This window comes from Thermobia domestica, chromosome 1 (genome assembly GCF_964235325.1).
Source record: "Thermobia domestica chromosome 1, izTheDome1.hap1.1, whole genome shotgun sequence".
In the NCBI taxonomy this organism is placed as follows: Eukaryota; Metazoa; Arthropoda; class Insecta; order Zygentoma; family Lepismatidae; genus Thermobia; species Thermobia domestica.
The window spans coordinates 226,409,246-226,433,243 of record NC_137454.1 but is presented as its reverse complement, the minus strand read 5'-3'; the positions used below and the strand labels follow the sequence as shown (position 1 = coordinate 226,433,243).

Sequence of the window (23,998 nt, the reverse complement as noted above, 5' to 3'; positions counted from 1 at the left end):
ATTCAAGTTAGTTTTAGATGCACGTAAAATTAATTCATTAACAATGCTTCTGGTTCCTATTACTTCGAGTTTTGAGGAGGCACCTACCTATTTAGATAATAACTTTCTCTGTAAGACAGATCTTTCGTTTGCCTATTCGCAATGTAATAGAACAAAAGAGTAGACCGTTCATAACTTTTATTGTGTATAAAAGCCTATACAAAATCAAGAAAACATGTTCTTTGCAAGCAAGCTCTATTTGTTTCATGGTTTGTTATGCCTCGTACTCCTTTCCAAACATTCTTGCTATTGGAAGAGACAAAAAATGCTACGCAATTTTTACTCCAAGATTTATTTTGTAGTTGCAAATGTTTGATTTCTATTATTATATTGGTTGCCACTTTCCTCTGGAAAATAATAATAATAGTGCAAAGACATGATAATTTACCTACTTATCCTATTGTTAATTCAATTATAATAATAAGTTTCGTGTTTACAATGCTCTTTTCTATTTCTTACTTCTTCTAATACTTTGTTTTATTTTTATTCGTGATTGGTTTATTAACTTTATATTTTAAAAATTATTTTTTACTAGTAAGCTGTAAGCTTATTGTGTACTGTAAATCATTCATCATTAAAACAGAAATAACAAATTAAAGAACAAGGTTTATGACTTAAGTTTGTGAATTGTTTGGTTCACAAAACAAACAATTGAGTTTACCACAAGCATGTGTTTTCGTGCAGTTAATTGAATTCTTACAACTTCGTTAACAGTCGAATATCAAAGTTGAATTTATCACTGTAGTTTTCTCTTATATAATTGCATACTTTATTAAAAAGAAAACAGAAGAACTTTTATTCCATGTTGCACTTGATCCGTATCATACTTCAAATTGCCAAAATTAGGAAATTTTGAATTGTAAAAAGTCATAGAAAATATAGGAAGAACTTATGCGTTGTTCTAGTAAGTATAGTACCATATGAATCAGATAATTATAATTTAAAAAGTAAGCTTTTGTTATTTCAACCCTTCATTGCAAATTGCAGGTCAAGAAAGGGAGTTAAATTTCGTTACCAATATTAGTAATTTTAGCGAGTAATTTTCGCGTATTAAAGTTCAATTAAGAGTGTTAATGCTGAGGTAAAAAATTGAATCATCAAAAACTCAGAATAAAATATTTCTTTTTACAATGTTTTGAAAAATCTAGTTCTCAGGTATGAAAAAAACACTAACGTTTGCAAAGTCACTAATTGTCACGCGTTGCTTAAAAGGGCCCGCCACTCACAAACTAGCTGAGATTACAGTTTCTAAACTCATACTTTATTCACCATATTTGCCAGATTTGGCCCTATCAGTCTTTCATTTGTTCTAGAATAAAAAAGCCACAAAACTTTTCAGTCGTTTCTCATACATTAAGCTTACAGCCTTTCTAAAGAGCTTTTTATATAAAAAGTGTAGTATGTGGGAGCAGAAAACACACTGAAGAGGGAATTGATGTTTCATTTTAGTTTGACTTCATGTGAGTATATACAAGTAAATATTATGTAAAAAATTCAAACTTTCACAAAAAAGCACATGACAGAACATATTCACAATAATAAACATATCATTGTATCGTATACTAATAAATTGCTTTCGATTGGAGCTTCTTACAGTACAGTCTGGAAGCATAGAACTTTGTACAAATATGTGCCAGTCATTCTACACATGGGACCCTGTTGAAAGACATAAGAGGAAACTTCAAGAGCTTTTTAATTTTCTACAAAAACATTTGCAGCGAACGTTCGTTAATCTGCTCTCAGCTGTAGGTAAAGAAATAAAATACTTCTAGTAAATAATACTTAATTGGACTATTTGAATTGTCTTATTGGGATATGGAAACAAACAATACCATGTTTGAAATATCGAATATGTTAAAAATTTGATTGTTTTACAAACAAATAAAAATATATTCTCGTTTATAAGGGTAAAAGCAATAATAGTTTTTATAACCTTTAATTACGTATGTGCAAATTTAGTTCTTTTAGTCATAAGCAAAAGACATTCACACTATTGTTGTTTTACTTTCCTTTCTTTTTCTTAGTTCCTATATTAGATATTACTTTAGGGCAGAGGACGGGAAGGGACAAATATATAACTGTGTGGCAGGATTTGAGGATATTTTGTGGACGTATGGGCTATCCAAAATAATAAAGTCAGCGTTGTCAACTGACAGAGAAATTTACTAGTAGGCTAACTATTAAGGTTCAGTTAAATCCGACAAAAAGTTTTCGTCAGGGATGAACATGCATTATAAATACAAGTGTTAACATCAACATCTGTACAAATATGAATCAAGGTAAATGCAAAAAGGGAAAACTGAAAGAAATTCGAAGAGTATGAGTATATTGTCTTTTCATTACTTTGTATATGTATTTGCTAATAGTGTTCTGCATACCCTGCTCTGTACATCTATCACTTACATAAGACTATATCTGATTATAAAAGCAGGCAATATTCAGCATGGATAATATTTCTATACAAATTACTAGATTTTAATTAATTTATTAATTTGTGAATTATTGGTAATATTGTTTCCCAGAATTGAAAAACAACAATTTACTACTTCACAGAGCGAAAGATTTTTGCCTTTAGACAGAATAACGTAGATGTAACTAATGTAATATAAAATTAATTTATCATATTGAAAGAAATAGTAATTACATTTACTATTAATTCACCATTGGACATTTTTATGTTCTTTTAGATTTAACAATTACACGAGAATTCCAGAGGAAGTCATTTCCGTGTTTGTATATACATACTGTTCATTGTCCTTGTCTGAACAGATTGTCAGTTACAGAAAGAAGAATTCAGAAAGGTAAAATTACTGCTCAAGATTTTCATAAAGTGGAAGAAGAAATAGTAAGTTCTTTTGTTCGTAATGTGCTATATTATTGATCTGTATTATAAGTTTTTACTTTTATAAAGTTAAAAAAGTGTAGATGCAAATGGTTACCAAAATAATAGAAATACCTGAAAAAAATTCAACTTACCTGATTAGTATGACATTAGACCACCTTTCGCCATCAGAACAAACCTGATACGGTGTGGAATGGAGTGACAGATGTCGAAAACGGTACAAAGTGGAATATATATACCATATTACGAGTCCAATGTATGGCTCAGGTATGCGAGAGAAGTGTGAGGGGGAAATCGGGCACGGACCATGTCTCACAACGGATCACAAATGTTCAATCGTGTTCATGCCCATGGATTGGGCGCGCCGGGAACGGCGTTTAAGTTCAACCTGATCTTAAACCACACCGCCACTGTTCTTGCTGTATGAATAACCACATTATCATCTTCGAATATGGTGTTATCACATGAAAACATCAGAACCACAGGATTGATACAGTCTCCTAAAAGGGCAATATAGTCACAAACAATGACACGACCGGGAAGCGTCAGCACAGGACCCCCAGAATATTTCGGGAAAAGAACCATAATATTTCAGTCCACATATAGCAGATGCACCGCAATGTTTCACGCTTGGGCGAAGATAATGTAGATGACACGCTTCTTTAGACGCCCGCTACACAATAACACGGCCTGAGACTTGAGTTAAGATAAAAAATGATTCATCCAATCATCCAATCATATCACACGTTTCCAGTCATAGTAATCCGTGTTGTACGTTAGCGGCACAATTGCGTCGTGCTAAAGGTTATTTCCCATATCAGCGGCTTTATCCGTGCAACCAGGCTTTTTTTACCCATGTCAAGTTACTTGCGACCAAATGTGGTCGTCGACATAGCCTGTGGAATGTCCTGTTTCAGATACCCTGTTATTTACACCGCAGTCGTAAGACAGTTCTGACTGAAATCCACTATGATGCATAGCGTGTTCTGTCACTGAGAATATTCTTCCGACCCTGTTGCTCCTCGCTGGTTTGTTTTTCTCATATAGTTTGTAGACTTCATCAATGCCCAACATACTTGTCACGATGTAACTGAGCTCATCAATTTGGTCACTTTGGAAAACCAGAGATGTAACCCATTTTACAGTGCCGAAATCTGCTCAATTCACTACTCACTCCCGTTCTACTGCTTCTTACATAGTTTGGATTTTGCCTAACACACCACCACCGACAACCCGGCGTTATGATCGCAACTTGATCATTGTCAACACAGGCATTTGATGTGTTCCAGCTCCAAGTATTTCTCATATTCTGATAACAATCTGTACATTGTTTATTTGGTTCGTTTCATTTGAGCTTAGCATCCTATTCAAAGTCAGGGCTATATGGTTTAAGGTAGGATCCATACCAAATGAGATCCCGTTGGGAGTTCAACACATATCTCTCACGCCACAGATACGTATGATGATAACTACATGATCACGTGGGAGGTACCGTCCGCACTTTCTATTTTAGATTAGGAATAATTGTTTATTCTTATTTATAGTTTTATAAGTAGTTTCATACAATACTGCTGAATATTAAGAATTGAACACCAAGAGGGATTCATCGGATTTGCTTCACAGAATCCGTAACGATACAGATTTCAGAATCCGCAACGATAGAAGAACAGTTTAATGATTAGTAGTGCATAATGATTAATATCGATTAGTGTCCTTTAACCTACAAGGCATAACAGAGTTACAAAAAATTGAAATATTTCATTTTTCATTTTCCTTTGGTATATAAAAAACAGTTTTTTAATCCCATAGCATAACAGAGAAGTATAACATTATATAACAAGGGGTAATATTATGAAATGCGTTAAAAGAGAAAATGCAATTATATCAATTTATGAAGGTCTTGTGATATTAATTATGTTTTTGTGTTCGTTTGTTTGGAACTTAATGTTCATTTTCAGCAAGTAGGCTAATGAGACCTCTCTCGTCCCAGAGGCAAGGACACTTCTACTTATACAAATGGGATCAAAAATCGATGTGCCTGGCAAACCACTAGATAGTATATCAAGTGTGTTTGCATCTTCACGCTAATAATATCTGATAACATTGGAATGCAAGTACTATAAGAAAATCATGACAAACAACACCAAAATCGAGTTGTAGCAATCAAGACGCCACCGAATATTACAGCCTACACCAGCACCTTCCAACATGAGAAGTGCGGTGTTCACAGCTCCCAAAGTGTGTGTTTATTGTTTGAAAAACGTTGAGATACTCTGTTCCATCTAGTCTGTAGTAGAGATCCTTGCGGATACCAAATTTGACCTTGTGCGACTGTTACTAGGGTATGTAAGCATAGACGTGTGTTGGGCAGTGTTGCTGTGTTTTAGGTCACCCTGTGGGAAAATTTCGCCTTGGAAACGTTCCCTGGGCTCTGGGTTGCTAAGGTGAATATCGTATTTCGTGATTTTTTGAAAATGTAGGATGAGAATTCGTATATTCAAGTTCCCCTATAGATATTTCTTGGGTGCCAGGTGAAAGTTTTTGCAACAACATCAGAATTGAAATTTAGTTTTGGTCATATCGCATTGGACACCTATATAAACAAGATGAAACATGACTTTCCCAGGTCTTGATTGAATAGTTCGTTATTTTGGATTCCATTCAGCATCATCTATGAACAGAAGCTGAGATATTGAATGGTGGAAGCCTCCCATAGCATTTCATAATGTTTTCACAACATAGGATGAAAATTCATATATTGAAGTCCCCAGTGGCCTTGTGTTCCACGTGAAAGGTGTTATTTGAAGAACCACATCAACGAAAACTATAATATATGGTGATGTCTGTATTGAAGCCGGGATGAGATATTTTTTTGAAACACAGCCCCACAGAAAACGATGATGTTGCTATGACTAGTATTCAAAGTCACTTTTGCAGATAGGCCAACGATCAAATTACGTCAACGAATTGGAAGTTAGTATGGCCTTGAGGTCACACGAGAAATTGATTGTGGTTAATGTGGCCCTGAATATATGAAAACGTGTTTAATAATTGAAGGATGTTTTGAGTAATGCTTCAAAGCCACTTTTTTTTTAGCCTGAATGATATGAGAAAGTACTCAGTTCATAAATTCCATAGGATAGAGCCTCCGATTCATGTTATGACATGTTTTGTTGAAGGTATTCATGTGTGTGTGTGTGTGTGTATGTGTGTGTATGTACGTGAAGAAAGCTTGTATAGCATGGGAAAAGAATAGTTATAATTGACAAATGATAGGCTGTACATGTGTGCAGTGCCCCGTCTTCTAGTGAAGTCAATATCTGAGTTCACTTGCTGTTTTATTAAAATTGGTAAGTAAAAATGAGCTTAGAAATATTAGTAGTAAATAAATAATAATAATATTTAAGTTACACGTCCCATGAATATGTCATGAAACATTAAAACTGTATATCATCGTTTGTTTACAAAGGAGCTTAAAGAATAAAGGAATGAAGTTTATTGCTCATAGTCTCTTTTCATGCTTGTTAGCGACAATGAATTCTAACGAAAAAGAGACTCACACATACATAAGCAAATCTGAATGAGCTGTGAATGTTTGTTTCGTGCTCTTTCTCTTCGTTGTACATTGAATTCAGCGTTAAAAGGTGTTTAGTTCAAGAACAAAAGATAAGGTATGATGCCAGACTATGTAATTGTGTGTGTGTGTGTGTGTGTATGTGCTGATAGTTCGTATTTCAATTCCGTTCAGAGATGAGGAAAATGTCTGGAGTCTTGTATATAACAGGTGGTGAACGCTGAACGAAAAAGATGCATCGCTTGTAGTTGAAGGATAAAATAATATACGAATCAAGATGTGCGTCTTTATGTGTTTCAGTTTTGATAATATGAAATGATAGCTTTAAGTTAAATCACAGTCCACATGCAATGATTGTTTCTGACACCCCACGTACAAACAATCGTCCCTATACTTACGTAATATAAATAAAATAAAACTGTTTATCTGTCTGTCTGTCTGTTGTATGTGCTCGGAGACCAACAAACATGATTATTTTAACATTGAACAATAATCCCATGCCAGAATGAAGAAAGTAGGAGGAAACGGGAGAGCACCGAGAAAACAAACGAGTACAGTGTTTATCCTCTACAAAGTGGAAACGGCGCGAGCTGGGATCGAACCAAGGGCCCCAAGCATTGAGCTACCGTGCCCGAAGTGAATGATGATGGAATAAAATGTGGAACGAGAGAGTACATTGAAAAAACTCACGGGTACAATTTTGTCCACCAGAAAATTACTCGCTTGGAGATCGAATCAGGGGCGCTAATCACCAGAGATAAGTGCACTGTGCCCCGTAAGGGAGAGATGAAATCGTTCAGTTTAACGTCTCACAAATATGCCCTTCACGGTAAGGGAAGACATGATTAAGGCAAGTGAATGATGATGGAATACAATGTGAAAAGAGCGTACCGCAAGAAAACTCACGGATACGATGTTGCTCACCACAAATTTACTCGCTTGGAGATCAAATCAGGGAGTCTAAAGAGCAGAGATAAACACACTATCATTAAGACACTATCATTAAAAGAGACAGAGAGAGACAGAGCGAAAGATAGAGAGAGAGAGAGAGAGAGAGATGAAATCTTTTAGTTTAAAATCCCATAAATATGCCTTTCCTTTTCCTTAGGGGACATATGATTAAGGCAAGTGGGAACACATACAGTTATGGCTTTCAGGAGAAGCCAATAGCATCATTTCGTTGAGTTTTAGAGAAGGAAGCAGGGAACAGATATAGGTCAAGTTTATTTCTTACTTGAAGGGCACGGGGGTTCAGTGATAGACCAGAGGGCTTACATCTATTGCATGGTGTCCTTAGTTCGATCTCTCGCAATCATTGAGACATCGTGCCCATCGTAAGAGAGAGATGAAATGATTCAGTATAACATCCAACAAATATGCCCTTTACACTAAGAGGACACATGATTAAGGCAAGTGAATGATGATGGAATAAAATGTGGAATGAGAGAGAGTACCACCGAGAAAACTCACGAATACGATGTTGTTCACCACAAATTACTCGTTCGGAGATCGAACCAGGGACCCTAAATACCAGAGATAAGCACACTTTATCATTCAGACACTGTGGCCACCGTAAGAGAGAGATGAAATGTTTCAGTTTAACGTCACTCAAACATACCCTTTACGATAAGGGGACATATACAGTGGCATCTTTCAGGGGAAAGCGAATAACGTTATTAAAATATTTATGTAACAATTCTAAGTTGAATATCTGGATTTTAAAAGTACATTTCGTTGAGTTTTAGGGAAGAAAGCAGGGAACAGATGTAGGTCAAGTTTATTTCTTAGCTGAAGGGCACGGTGGCTCAGTGATAGATCAGAGCGCTTGCATCTATTGCATGGTGTTCTTAGTTTGGTCTCTCGCAAGTAAGTTTATGCTGATGTAACGTCCTATGATTATGTCGTTTCGCCAAAGAAGACAATGAGTAAAGGAAGTGAATGATAATAGATGAAGAAAGGTAGTGGAAAAGGTAGTACTCCGTAATACAGTGTAGAAAATGACTGATATTACTATTGAATGCATAGTTGTTGAGATCAATGCTAAAACTCAACAGGCATTCATCCCATTCTACTTGGGTATAGGTAATAATGGAATAAGTAAAACGGTCGATATTAATGTCAAATATATAGTTTCATGCTCGCTAAGATTAATGGTGAAACTCCGGAAGAATAAGTATAAAAATCCACGCACAGAGTGTTTGTTCATCAGAAACCACTCTTGAAGCAACCTGTGAGCATACAGTTGTTTCTCTGACGCTTATTTTATTGAAGAAGTAAAAGAAAACATTTTTGGTACATGTGTGATACTGAAAAGGTATGCTTTTCGTTTACTCGATATCATAAAGTTGTCTTACTTTTTCCTTATAACAATTTTGAAATCTATATATATATATAACTGTTTTATAACTATTTGGAAGGTGTTTATAAGTAACGAGATGAATTTATTTTTCCTCTCTATATATGTGTTCCTCTATATATATACAAAGAGGAAAATATCCTTTTTTAATATATGAATAAAGTGGAAAACAACAAGAACAGTGCGCAAGAGCTATTAAAAGAGATTACAGACTTTATTCATGACGTAGAAGAAGAAGAAGAAGAAGAAGAAGAAGAAGAGTACGTACGAAATAAAGAGACGCAAGTTATTCTAATGGAAATACATTATGAAATCAGGGAAGAAGGAAAAGAAGATGATGAGTAAATATACCAACAAATGTAATTCCTCAAGAAGGAGAAGATGAAGAAAGAAGTGCAGTTAATGAAATTGAAATTGCAGAAACAGAAGAAATGATGAACATTGAAGAAGAAAGAGATGCAGTTAATGAAATTGAAATAGCAGAAGTAGAAAAAGAAGCTATAGAAGATGATGAAGAAGAGAAATATAATGAACTATTAGAAATATTAGAAAATAGAGGTAACAGAATAATAACAGAAGAAAAGGAAAGGAAGCATCCACTTGTATTGAAAAAAAATTAAAAAATGATTAGAAGAAGAAGAGGAAGCAGAAGAATTGCAAGCAGAAGAAAAAGACGTCGAAGAAAATTTAAATAATGGGGAGTTGCTAAATCTTACGTATTCGCAGATAATAGAAGACGCTTACAATGAGGAAGAGAATACAGAATAACAAGAAGAAGAGCTTAACGAAAATGAACTAGAAAATTGGTTTAACAATTTATTTCCCAATCCTGGAAAAGAGGAAGAGAAAGAAGAAATATATCCATATATTGTGGAAATATTAGCAGAGGTTAATACTGAACATGAAGAAATACAAGTTGATTTAGACGAAATGGAGAATTGCTATCTGAATTTGAAGCAGAACGAAACACAAATGTACAAGTGGGATTTGGAAATAATAATCGTAATCATGATTACAATAGATTTTATATAATAGAAAAACATTGAAGACAGTCGAGAAGGTAGAATATGGAGGGTAAAATGCTAAGAATCCGTTTATCCCCCGCGTGTGCAGATGAAAATCCTTTTACGGCAATTGAAACAAGTCTACGGGCTCTAACATATTATTTGTTACGTAATGTGAACCAACATGATTACGTAGAAATATCAATCACAAATGAAAGAGAAGGCGATCGCCATTTTTGGCTGTCGTCCAGAGAAGCAAGAAATCTCAGCAGAAGTGTTATGGACGAGTTATGAGGAAGTACTGCAAAGTAATGCGGATTTTCTTATAAACGAAGATTGTGTAGTGAACTTTCATCATGTACGTATGCCAATAGGACAAGGCCCTTTGAGACAATTTGTTATTAATACCAATAAATATGTAAAGGCAAAACGTGGTATTATCACAATTAAGAACAAAGGTACAAGATGTTTAGCACATGCAACCGTCGTTGCCATATAATTAAAAAGACACAAGGGGAGAAATCAAACCGAATACAGTAGATATAAAAATCAAACTAATTACATAATAGAAAAAGAAGCAGAAGACCTGTGTGAAGGAATCAGTGTAGATCTTATTCAAGGTGGTGAATTCCTCAAATTCGTAAATTTCAAGAATTATAAAATTACAGCGTATAAGGGATTTTCAGGAAATGGTGTCATGTTTGGAGCACCACGAAGCGATAACGAGAGAACATCTTTAAATTTACTTTAAACAGATAATCATTACAACGTAATTGACAGCTTGGTAGCATGTTTTAGTTGCAATTTTTGTTAAAAGAAATATGAAAAAGCATGAACATTTGAAATATTGTACAGCTGTATGTTACTGATGTCAACAGAAACAAATATATGATTTTAAAGAAGACCATATTACATGGAATGATTGCAATCGTGAATTTTATGGTCAGTCATGCTATGAATATCACAAGTCAGCTCCATATCAAAATATGTCTTTATGTTCAATTGAGAAATGTTGTGGCCAATGTTTGAAAATTTATATAGTAAAGGAAAAAGGATTTCACGTATGTGGAGAAACGTATTGCAATATTTACTATACTATAGTACTACATAATCACGAATGTTATATGAAAGTGAACGAAAGAAAATCAAAAAACAATCAAAAGATTATGATGGAGAAGAAAGCTATGATTGTATGGTGTTATATTGAAGGTACACAAGGATGCGGAAGTAGAAGAGAATAACACAAACATATATGAACATACACCTAATGTCTTGTTAGTCAGCATGCATGCTACCATTGTTATGAAGATAACATTATGAAAAAGAATTGTATCGTTTGTGGAAAACGTGAAAATATATTTGATAGAGAAAACGTAATAGAAGACTTTCTCAAAAACGACGACCAAACATTAAGACAATAAAATCCATCGCCCGTAATACGAAAGACTATGATGCACACTTCATTATTAAGACCAGGTTTGAGAAAATGAATCCCTTCCTTCAATGTATTACAATCGTTAGTACATGTAACTTATTGTATCGAAGAAATTTCTTAGACGAAAATACTATTGGTATCATACCCAAGAACGGATGTCGACGGAGAGATGCACAATCAATTGAAGCTGTAGTGTAGAGATTGGGAAGAAGAAATAAGAAACATTCAAATTACCAATGCTGCACGTAGTAAGGACAAACGGATGGCATCAATGAAAGTCGATGTGAAAGGACAAACCTCGATACAGGAAAAATACACGTGTGGGAGTATGAAGGATGTTTACCCATGGCTGTATTTCTTTATCCTAATGACAGAGATAAACTCATATAACAATGCTAGATACCATGAAATCTCCGTATGAAGCAACAAGGAGATTTAAAAATTAAAAGATTCTGGCCTCGAAGTTCACGAAATATGGGGTTGTTAATTTAAAAAAAAACATTGGCAGAAAATGAATAATTGAAGAAGTATGTTAGTTAAAAGCCGTACAGAAAGAAAACTCCATTGAACCCTCGTGACGCTTTTTTATGGAGGACGTGTGAATGCCATAAAGAGTCTGAAGAAGAAAAACTGTGATACAAAGATGTTATTATTTTATACCCCTACGTGTCTAAGACTAAGAAATTTCCGATTCGGCATCCCACTAACTATTTGACTGGAGATTCAAATATTCCCAGTATTGAAGAGTTAGAAGGATTAGTTAATTTAAGCATTCTTTCTCCAAAACCTCTCTTCCACCCGCTGCTGCGTAATAAACCAAATGATAGATTAATGTTTCCACTGTGTCGTACATGTTGTGATGAATTAAACCAGGCACCTTGAACTCACAGTGGTGAAAACCGAATTCTACATGGTACATGGGTACCAGATGCAGTAAGAAAAGAATGGGAAAAAGTGTACAAAATAATGGATATTCTTAAAATTTGGTCTTATGATGTTGTTCAATATGATCAAGAAATAAATATGGGGCTTATTTTCTGAATACAGAAACACCTTCTTGAAAGCAAAAACGGAAGGTAGTGGATGGGCATCATGGTGTGAAACAGATGAGATAAAAAAGAAGTACATAGAGCAATTTTATGAAAATGAAGGAATACGTCTATATGTAAAGAAAATAAAAATAATCCAGAACTTAGGAGTTTAACTAAATTAATGTTAAATTCATTTTGGGGAAAATTTGGTCAACGTGAGAACATGGGTCATGTAAGCATCATTAATGACCCTAAGGAATTATATGATAAATTAACATCCCACAATATAGACGTACATAAAACATTTCCAGTTAATGATGACATATGTGTATATTGACAAAACACAGATGAAGTTCTTATTTCACTAGCAACATTAAACGCTGATATAGCCGCATACACAAAAGCACAAGCGAGATTGTAATTGCACAAGTATTTAAGACAACTACAAGAAAGAGTATAACCTGGTAAAAGCATAATTCCAACTGGTAACATTTAAGGCGATTTAACAAGTGAATTACTCGAACATGGTAAAGAGGCATATACCTCACAATATGTATCAGCTGGACCCAAGAATTATGCGTTACGTATTTTTGATCCCAGTACGAAGAAGGAGTACAAAGTATGCAAATACGAGGCTTTTCATTAAATTATGAATATTTTCAACACTTAAATTTTGATGTAATGAAGAAAATGATAGTAGGTAATGAAGATGAGGCAAAAGTAGAATCTCGTCCCAACAAAGTCAAAGTCACAAATGAGAAAAAAATGTCGCGGGAAAGTTCATACTATCGTTAACATGCCCGAAACTAGTCCTATAAAGTGAATTACAGCAAACGGCGTAGAATTCCAAATGCATATGATACTCTTCTGTACGGTATAAACTCCTTCCAACAAAGAAAGAGAAAAGTAATATGGTCATTTAGAAATATACGGATGAGGAGAGAATTATTACACTTCTTAACATGGATATGACGTGGAAATATCCCTTTTTATGTATTGTTGCAGCACCAAGTGGACGTGGAAAAACTTCCTTTGTAATTTCTGTAATTTATCAGGTATGGTTAATACATCGTTTCGTCATATTTATTGGTAATATGGAGAGTGGCAAAATGATTACAGAGAAATTTCGACGAAAGTACAATTTATTGAAGGATTACCTTGAACAAACCGTACCGTGAACCGTAATGTAGTTGATTTCTTTACAAAAGCGTTCTCATGAGAGAAATCTTATTGTAATATTTATTACACAAAATGTATTTCATCAGGGAAAAGGAAGCAGAGCTATGAGCTTGAATTGCTCTTATCTTCTATTATTTAAAAATCCAAGAGATAAATTACGAATTAAACATATGAGTTATCAGCTAACTCCTGATAATCCAAAATTTCTTCAAGAAAGTTTTAACGACGCAACAAACGCCATATGGATGTTTATTGATTTAAAACAGGAGACGCCAGATGAACTTGGTTTTTAAACAAATATTTTTCCCAATGATATTTATCATTTATGTTCCAACGAAATAGAACGAGAAGAATGGATGCTAGTTTTAAAACTGTGTTTGTTCATTCTATCAATATGTCTCCAATAGTAAAACACGGAGGTCTTCTTTATACACTGAGCAAAGCAAAACCTAAATTACGTATAGCTATAGTTGCAAATGTAGACTCTTCAGTGATTGGTAGTATTTGGAATGTTGTTAAAATGTATTAAATGGAATGTAGCTTTTTCAAAGACACAGAAAAAAGATTAAAGCGTTAAAAGAAGACGTTGCGATAATTTGTTAACAGGAGAAACTCCATCGAAAAGAAGAAGCATTTATTAGTGCAACAGCGTAGATTCATTCTGGCATTATTAGCTTGTATTTTAAGTGGTGCATTATCAAGTTTACTATTCCGTTAGTGAAGAGCACGCAAAGAAAATAATTTCAGATTCACCTGAAGTTCTGAAACGTTTGCAAATACAAGCATCATCCTCATCAGCCATGAAGAAACGTGAATCTAGTTTGGACCAAGAAATGCAACAGATTTTACATTTATCCTTTTTAGTGATGATGAAAAATGGAATCAATATAATAATGTTTACATTTAATACGAAAACAAGAAGAGCCTGTGACACTTTCGATTATACCAACTAAATCAGAGAAGACTGAAGTAGAAGAAGAAATATTGTTATCTATACTCAAAATATTTCCTACAAGCTGAATTACTACTGCATAGAATGAAACATGATCAGTGGCGTCTCTGCCATGTAAAATTTGGGGGGACATCAAAGAAAATGATTTAAATGGTACTACCTAGTCCAACCTGTTTATTATCTTCAATTCCATTTACGGACCCCCTGAGGTATATCAAGAACCCTGAGGTATATCAAGAATTCTTATAGCCTAATCGTTTCATAGCCTGAATATTATACACTTAATAAATATAATTTTATTATTTATGTTATTCTGTCATTAGTAAATAAAGTAAATGAGAATAAAATATTAAATATTTTGTACTTCAAAATATTTGGGGGGACGCGTCCCACTCTTCCCCCCGCCAGAGACGCCCATGAACGTGATTATAACATCAAGTGGGATAATGAGGGAACTGTTTACATCAAAGGTGATACACTAGAAGGATCTCACATTGTAGATTTAACTTGTGATATGTCGTGATCACGGAAGCACACAAATACACCTGGATGGGAAAAAAAATTTTAATTATCTATCTTCTAATAACACACCACTAGAACTTATTGAAAATACAAAACATTTGTCATATATTTCACGACGAACTAAAGCATCACCAGTAGCATCAACCTCAAGGAGAACAAAATACTCGGAAATTGTTTGTAGAAGAAGCAGAAGTAGAAAAAAGGAAACGTGCGTGTAAACTTCTAGTATGGTCAAGATGGAAACCATAAACAAACTGTTAAAAAAAATATTGCAACCCTAAACATACTGCTTAATTTTCATTTGCTAAAATGCTGTTGATAGCTTCAAAGAAAATTCCCATACACTCTATAAGAAAGCGGTTACTAAAGCAATCAACACATACGTTACGCAAACCAGAACGTCGTCGTTTTTAAAAAAAAAGATTTCTATGTACTGAATAACATTGACGATGAGTAGGAAACTGATATGAATAATCTTCAGTCTCCTCATAAATTTAATGACGGATATCGTTATATTCTTACAGTGATAGATGTGTTCAGTCGATATTCTTGGGTTCTGCCACAAATGAAGTCTTAAAAGCATTAAAAATTGTTTTCAAAGACATAAAACCAGTTACATTCCGAATATATAAGGGAAGTGAGTTTACTAATAAAACAATACAGAAGTACTTCAAGGAAAAGAAAATGAAACATATTACAACTAAGAATCCTGATATAAAGGTTAGTATTGTAGAGCGTTTTAACAGAACTCTAAAAGAAAAAAACGTGCAAGTATTTCACAAAGTATCAAATGTATAATTATGTAAACGTATTACCTCTTCTCGTGAAATCATACAATGAAGGTTATCATTCAAGCATGAAGATAGCACCTGCAAACGTTTCTCAAAAGTATCTATTAAAATATGGCATAATCAATATGATAATAATTTTAAGAAGAGGAATCCGGATTTCTCAAAACATCTTAAGATTGGTGATACAGTAGGAATTAGTAAAACTAAACGTACATTTGGTAAAGGATACATGCAAAACTGGACTCGGGAAATACTGAAAGTGAGAAACATAACACCCAGAGATGGATCTGTTTATGAAATACAAGATCTAAACAAGGAACCACTGGATGGATTATTTTATAGAGTAAAATTACAACCTGTACGTTATCAAAAACCGTTTTACATAGACAAAATCATATGCTCAAGAAGAAATTGTAGCAGAAAAGAATATCTTGTTCATTGGAAATGATATCCTTCTTTCGATTTCAGGATACCTGAAAGAATATCAAGAAGCACAATGGAACTTGATAGAGAGTTTTAAGTTACGTTTCCCAGTAATAGTTGTATGAAATATATTCCTGACAGCACCTTAACGACATACACTACTAAACTTTATCAAAGAGTGGAATTTCGTGAAAAGTGGGAAGTGGCTATTGTTGAGAACTATTATCCTCATTCAATTTTACATATTAATGAACAAAGAATGATTTTTTTACAAACCTGCAAACAGTGATGAATGGAAGTTTATAACTATTCCTGTGCGTTATTACACTGATATTTCAGAGTTGATAAAGATAATTAATATGCACAAAAGATTCAGAAATTTACATATTTCCTACATTCGTGAAAGTAATGGCTGTTTTATACGACGTCTTAATAAAGATAGATGTGGACGTTGCATTATCACCAAGTGTTAGTGCGATTTCATCCAAACGTTGATTTAAAGGATATGCAACAAGGCCAAAAGGTTCCAAATTTACGTTTAGGACTTCAATCTACAACGTATGTATATTGTTGGAGATACAGTAGCATTTGGTGGAGATACAGTAGCACTATTATTAGGTATGATAAATATGAATCCTGTGAATCATACATTTGGAAGTAGTGCTTTAGAAATATTTAATCCTCCACAGTGTATACCTATAGAATAGATGCATTTTGAACAAATCAAAATAGATATAAGAGATAGTACAGGCTCTCCACTGGTATTTACTTTCGGAAATGTATGCGTTAAACTACATTTTCGATCAGTGAGAGAACATCAACAATTATGAATAATCCATATTTCCAATATTATCAAAAACAAGCTCTTTCTGGAACTGGAAACGTTTATGTTGGATCACCTTATGAAGTTGGACATGGTATTGGACGTTTCCTTAGAGGATTATATCGTTGTGTCATGCCATTAGTAAAACAAGGAGCTAAAGCAATAGGAAAGGGATTATTAAAATCTAGAGCAAACGTAATTAATGATGTCATCTTCGATAAACAACCTATTAATGAATCCTTTTATCAACGAATAGGTAAAGCAAGATCCATCTGGCAAGAAAAAGCTACAAATAAATTTAAATATATGCTTGAATCTGGATATCATCGAAGGAAAAGACGAATTACACATCATTCTATATTTAACACTTCATCATTACACATCATCAAGCAGAAGAAGAAGTGCAAGAGGAAACGTACACAGACAGCAAAGAAAAATCAATCTTATAACAAGAGGAAATTGTCAGACAATATCTTTGATTAAAACCTCATTATGACTTTCTTACGTCATCACTCGAGCGAGTGTGTAAGAAATGAACTACATTTTTTTCTACAAAACAAACACAAACCAGTATATTAGATAACAATGTTGTTACATATAAACGAATCTGTTTACTAACTGATAATGCACTTACAGAATTTGTTATCCCAGGAACAAGTGATGACTACCTAGATCTACCACATACTCTGCTTTGCATTGAAACTCAAATCGTTAAGCCTGATGGGTCAGCAATTGGTGAAAGTGATAAGGCTTTGGAACCTATCAATGACTTTTTTAATTCTATGTTCAGTGAAGTGGACGTGTATTTAAATAAGAAACTGATTTTATTTCCATCTCATAATAATCCAGATCGATCATACATTGAGTAACCGTTAAATTATGATGATTTTGTTAAAACATTCACCTTCAATTTTTGTTATGGTTTCAAGATACTGCTGGACATATGGATTCCAACACCTACTGGTAATAGGGTTTTTAACAACGTTATGAATTAACAAAAAACAGTGCAAAATTCGACATGCTTGGACGTTTTCATTATGATTGTTTTAATCAGGATAAACTTTTAATCCAAGGAGTAGAATTACGTATCAAGTTAATTCCTGCAAAGCCAAACTTTTGTGTCATCGCTAGTGATTCGTCTGTTGAGGCTAAAGTGAATATTTTAGACGCTGCTTTACATATTAAAAAGATTGATGTTAGTCCTACAATAAAACTAGCACATAACAAGCTTCTACAATCAACAACCGCCAAGTGTCCTCTCACAAGAGTACAAATGAAGCCACTCGTCATTCCAAAGGATCTTCAATCAAAAACAATCTAAAATGTATTTATGGGAGTATTACCAACTCGAGTGATTGTGTCGTTCAGCCAAATTATGCCTATACAGAACGATAACTTCAAATCCATTTCATTTAAAACATTTTTAAATTAATTTTTTCTCATTATACATTGATGAAAAACCTGTACCTTCAAAAGGTTTAGAACCAAATTTTGAAAACAAAATCTATGTTTCGTCATATCATACCTTATTCTGCGGATCAGGTATTCACTTTTCCAATATTGGCAACAACATTCCTCGCATTGAATTTCCTCAAGGGTACACTATCTTTGTTTTCGACATTACGCAAGATGGAGAAGCAGCGCAGTGCAGCATTGGAGTCTCATCAGGCATGGATGTGTTCGTCTGGAAGTTCATTTTAAGAATCCTCTACTATCTCCTGTCTCATGAATCACATATGGCGAGTTCCAGTCACTCTTAAAAGTGGATCACCAAATACATCTGGATTTCTTCCATATGGAATGCAAGATATTCAATTTCTATGTAAAAATTCACTTTCTTATACATTTAATAATACACTCAAAGCTTGACATCGTCCCTATGTGGACATTATTAATACCTATTCCTATGCTTTAAAGCTAAAGGAAAGTCCTTAAACGATTTTTATTATACATTCTAATCACAGCCGAAAAAATATTTTCGATTATTTTATCTATTATTGCAGGTAATCATTTCTCCATTTCTTCTTCTTCTTTGTTTTGTATACATATAATGATTTCTTCATTATAATGTGCTATTTCTTCTTCGTTTGTTATGGATACTTATTCTTATTTCCTTATTTGTTCGTTATTGATATCAATAAAATAAACCTTAAATTCTACCTATTACTGCAAGTAATCATTTCTCCTCCTTCTTTTTTGTTAAAACATTTGTATTCATATTATCATTTCTTCGTTTGTTTTGTATACTTTTTATTTGTTCATGATTATAGATAAAATAATTTTAAGTTATGCTTTTCAGTTTTTTCATTCCACAGAATAAAAAATCGTCATCGTGTGTATGGGCAGCATAGTTGTACAGTATGATGCTATCTACGTTCCATCATCATCACCACCAATATAAAAATTAGTGTGGAGTCATTATCATCAATATAAAAATTTCAAGTGGATTTTTAAAGACTATTATTATATTCTGTGTGTGTGCGTAAAAAGTGTCTTTTTTAAATAATTCACACCGTGAACATGAAGGAACTGTGTTTAAAAAACGTTTTTTTTTTCTAAAAGAAAGATGTACTATACTTACCACCTTTTTTCTTCTCTAAATATTATCATGTTATCATCGTGTTGTTATCATTGTCAATAAGTAGATTGTATTCTTCTTTTTGTTTAGAAAAACATGTTTTATTTATTGATTTCTTCGTTTCCTAATAAATATGTTTTATGATTAATTATGCAATTAAATATATATATACAGGGCATTAGTGAATTATACTGACAAACTATAAGAGGTGATTTCTCGCATCAAAATAAGGGAAAAAGTTCAAATGGGCCAAAGCGAAAAGTGCATAGTTTCAAAGCTAGGGCTGTCCAAAATCGCGAAAAAGCTAAATTATAACAGGCCCTATTTCAAATTCCAGAAATATGAATACTAGTTCTTATCAGCGTAAAGGAAGCTACTCATACACAATTCAAAATTGGATATTTCATCAATTGTCAATAAATGTAAAGGGTATTCCCTACAGGGTGTAATTCTCAGATATGTTTTCAATAGAGGTTTCAGATATACCCTGATTTCAAGAAGGGTCCAAAGTAGGCAGGAAGTAAACCTTGACAACAATGGACATCGAATGGTTTGGAGCAAAGACGGAAGTGTTAGGACCCGGCAGTTGCATGTTTGGTTGTGTTCAGAATAATGTGTGATGATATGTATTTCGTCACGATATATTTAACGTTTTCTTCACTTATAAGCGTGAAAGAAAACATCACACTATGCGTTTTCCCAAGTACGAGAGACCGTGTTACTGACGATAATTAACATTTCCGACATCACGCTAAAAGATTCCGTTTCCACTGCAAAATGGTACGCCAATCTCTAAATCTCGAATTTTTGTAAAGGGTACCAATGATGGCATATTAAGCTTATTTAACAAATTCATTGACGTTGACATCTTTAATTTGATGTTTCTTCCTTCGCAACAGCTGCTAACAGAATGATCTACGCAAACACATACGTGTACGCTCTCTACCTTTCGTTTTCGATGTCATCATCCTTTCATTCGTTACTTTTCATCACGTGATCCTACTACTTTAGGTACACACACACACACATTAAAACTTCCTTCCAGGAAAAATAGCCACGAATTACTACACCTCCTTGACAACAACCCAATTTCACGTGAGAACTCAACGCCAAATTCCAGCTTGCAACTACTGAGCTTAAGCACATAGTCATAATACATTATACAAATTTCCTATCCGCAGGGATCTCTACTTATGTCCTATACATTTCAAAGATTTATCAAATCGAAAATCTGTAGAACTGTTAGGAGGAGCGAAAGAATCGCGAAAATAAACATTCCCATAACTTACTATAATTGCATATCTATTAACGAGGGAGTTCTTTGCATTGAGAACGGAAAATGCCAGCATCCCGTGAAGTCCTTTCGAATAGAATAAATATCAGAGGCGGAGATACTTGCTGTTATGTAGGTTCTATGTAGGGGTAGGGCTGTGCGATATCGAAATTTCGATATCGACATTCGATATTTTTCTGATATCGATATCGAATAGATATATCGATATCGACAATATCGGATATCGATATCGAATATCGATATCGACAATATAGGATATCGATATCGAATATCGATATCGATAATATCGAATATCGATATCGGCAACATTTAATATTGATATCGAGAACATTAAATATGGATATTCAACATATTGATTGGTCTTGAATATTCATGTTGATACATACAATCTGGTCTCAAAACGTTTCAATGGGGGATATCCCAGAATACTTGTTAGTCACAGAAACCAGACTTGTGTTCCTTCTAATCCACCAGACTTTCCTCAGAAAAAAGTTAATAAAAATAGTCATTTAATTTCTTTCTCAGCTATCATATTGGTCATCATTGCGGAAGTAATGAGAGTGAAACAGGGTGACATAGAATATGCGTGTTTCATTTGTGTGTAGGTGTTTATTTCATGTATGTGCGATTGTGAATGTGCACGTGTGGCGATATGCGTTTCAGAGAGAGAGAGAAGTTCTTTCTATAGCATAACACGTGCGTGCGTTGTATTTTAAGCTCACGCACAAACAATACTTGACCCAGTTATGGACGATAGGGTCCGTGGTGGCTCAGTGGTAGAGCGTTCACCTCTGGTGCATGAGGTCCCCGGTTCAAACCCTGCTCTTGCCAAGTGAACTTTGTGGTGAACAAACACCGTTGCGTGGGTTTCCTCGGGGTTCTCCCACTTTCTTTATTTTCATTCATTTCTCATTATCACTGTCTCCTTTAGCCTAACCGGCATAATCATTGGACGTAAAACTCAAAAATTTAATTTCATTTCAGATATGGACGAATGACGTACCCGATCAACAAAAGCAAAATCGGGGAATCCCCGTTTCTCTTTTGTGCTAATCATTTGATGCCTCACTGCAACAGGAAATCGATGCATATCTTTCAGTGCCATCTACAGACAGTGGTGCTATTCAGCCGGTTCGCTAGAACCGGTTGTTAATATATTTCGAGTTTGCTAAACCCGAGTGTTATATTTCGAGTGTTATAGCCAGGCATAACAGTAAATTTTATCCAGTTATACCCAAGAACGAGCAAGTTTCAGTTTGTTTAGCTTTGTTCTTAGTAATTCTTACAGCTACAGGGTTAGATATATTATCTCTCAGAATAAGGAATAAGCGATTTTTTCTTAATTTCAAATGGGCTGGTTAGATATCAAGAATGCAAATTGGGATCACATTAGTGCAGTGGTGACTGTTATTTACATTTGAAACGCATATATACCATTATCAATAATTGTTGATCCATTGCTGGATTAAGGTGTTTCCAATACTTCGTGACAAACATCTATTTTGGGTAATTCATTTCCAAGATATTCGCAGTGCTACCTAATTTCGTCACAAGACCTTATATTAGGTTGCTGTGTAGGTCTCTACTTGTCACTTGTGGTATCCAGTGAAAAATTTGCCTTTGTCTATCTTGCATGATTTGCTTCCTAAGAGAGAGGGAGAGAGAGGGGCGTAAATAAGGGCCCCGCAGACCCCACATTGCGGGCGGTCCAGGCCATCACGAGGCCCCCAAATTGTGATGTAGGACATGAAAAGGGGCCCCATTCTACGTTGTCTGCGGGATGGCCCCCAAGCCCTTAGTTACGCCACTGGAGACAGATATCTTTCTATGTATCCATCTACTATCTCTCTCTCATATATATATATATATATATATATATATATATATATATATAACCAGTCACCAAAAATTAGAATAGCACCACTGCCTACAGATATGGAAGAAAACCTCCTTCACTGGAGGAAATCTCATGACAGTGAATTTCCAAAATTAGCTCTTCTGGCTCGTAAGTATTTGTGTAGGTACCAGCGTTCTATCGGAAAGAGTATTTAGTTGTGGATGCAATATCGTAACCATTGGCGTCTCTGGCATGTAAAATTTGGGGGACATCAAAGGAAATAATCTAACTGCTAGTGAGTACCTAAATAAATTAAATTAAAATAAAATATTGAATATTTCGTATTTCAAAATATTGGGGGAACGCGTCTCCCCGTCTCCCCGGCAGAGACGCCCATGATCGTAACTGATGCTCATACTTCACTTACAGTTAGTGCAGAACATGCGAAACAACTGATTTTCTTTCCATGAACAAAAGAGCTCGTCCCTAAATAGCAGTGTCATGAACTTCAATGCATCATACATTTCTAGTTGAAAACTCAGTGCTAATAGGCATATTTCTAAACAAGACAGTTATTGTTCATTTTTCTCTGTATGTGTGATGTGTCTGTTTATGTTCTTCTAAGTTGTCCGTTAGCTTTACAAATTTAACATTTGGACTTATTATTTTGTAGTATTCTATTTTAATATCCAATTTTAAAAAAGCACGCGATCAATAGAGATCTCTTTCATGTTATTATTAAATTGATAATCTTTTTGTATTAAAGAGCTTTACGCAAAGACGTGAACATGAACTTAAGAGGTTTCTTGTTATTGGTTTTGTGCTAACTCATATCTAAAAGTGTTCATGTTTTTATTAAATTTAGGCTAAACCTTACGTCTTATACCATTATTCAGTTCTGCTTATGAAATCAATTTAGAAAGGTTGTAAGTCATTTCTAATAACAGTGCACCTAATAATGGATATTCTAATACTTAAACAAATCCAAAGAAATAGGGAAGTGTTAATACTACCTAAACAGAATATTTAGGTCTGTGTAGTGAAATGACAGAATGGAGGGTTTTGTTTGTTTTAGTGGGCTGAGTTATGTGGCTCAACATACATCTAGTAACCACATACAAATAAACTGAAATTTACTACTTTGCACAAAAAACTAGTAAATTCTTGTTTCCCTGTCTGTTTAGATTTAAGCAAATTTTAGCACAGGCATTTGATTTTTCACTCGCAATGGCAATACAGCACAAACATTAATTGTAGTGAGGATATCAAGTTGACTCGATTAAGGAATGCAGCCATGTTAATGATGAGAAATATTTTG

At 34.3% G+C, this 23,998-nt stretch overlaps 1 protein-coding gene across 1 annotated transcript in view; it reads left to right on the top strand.

Annotated features, from left to right (window-relative positions):
- The window catches only part of LOC145667117 (phospholipase B1, membrane-associated-like), a 121,418-nt gene that overhangs the window by 60,152 nt on the left and 37,268 nt on the right, over positions 1-23,998 (top strand). The window contains exons 4-5 of the mRNA XM_081734862.1: positions 1,626-1,788; positions 2,727-2,884. Coding sequence (XP_081590988.1) covers positions 1,626-1,788; positions 2,727-2,884 — 321 coding nt within the window. The remainder of the gene's footprint in view (positions 1-1,625; positions 1,789-2,726; positions 2,885-23,998) is intronic.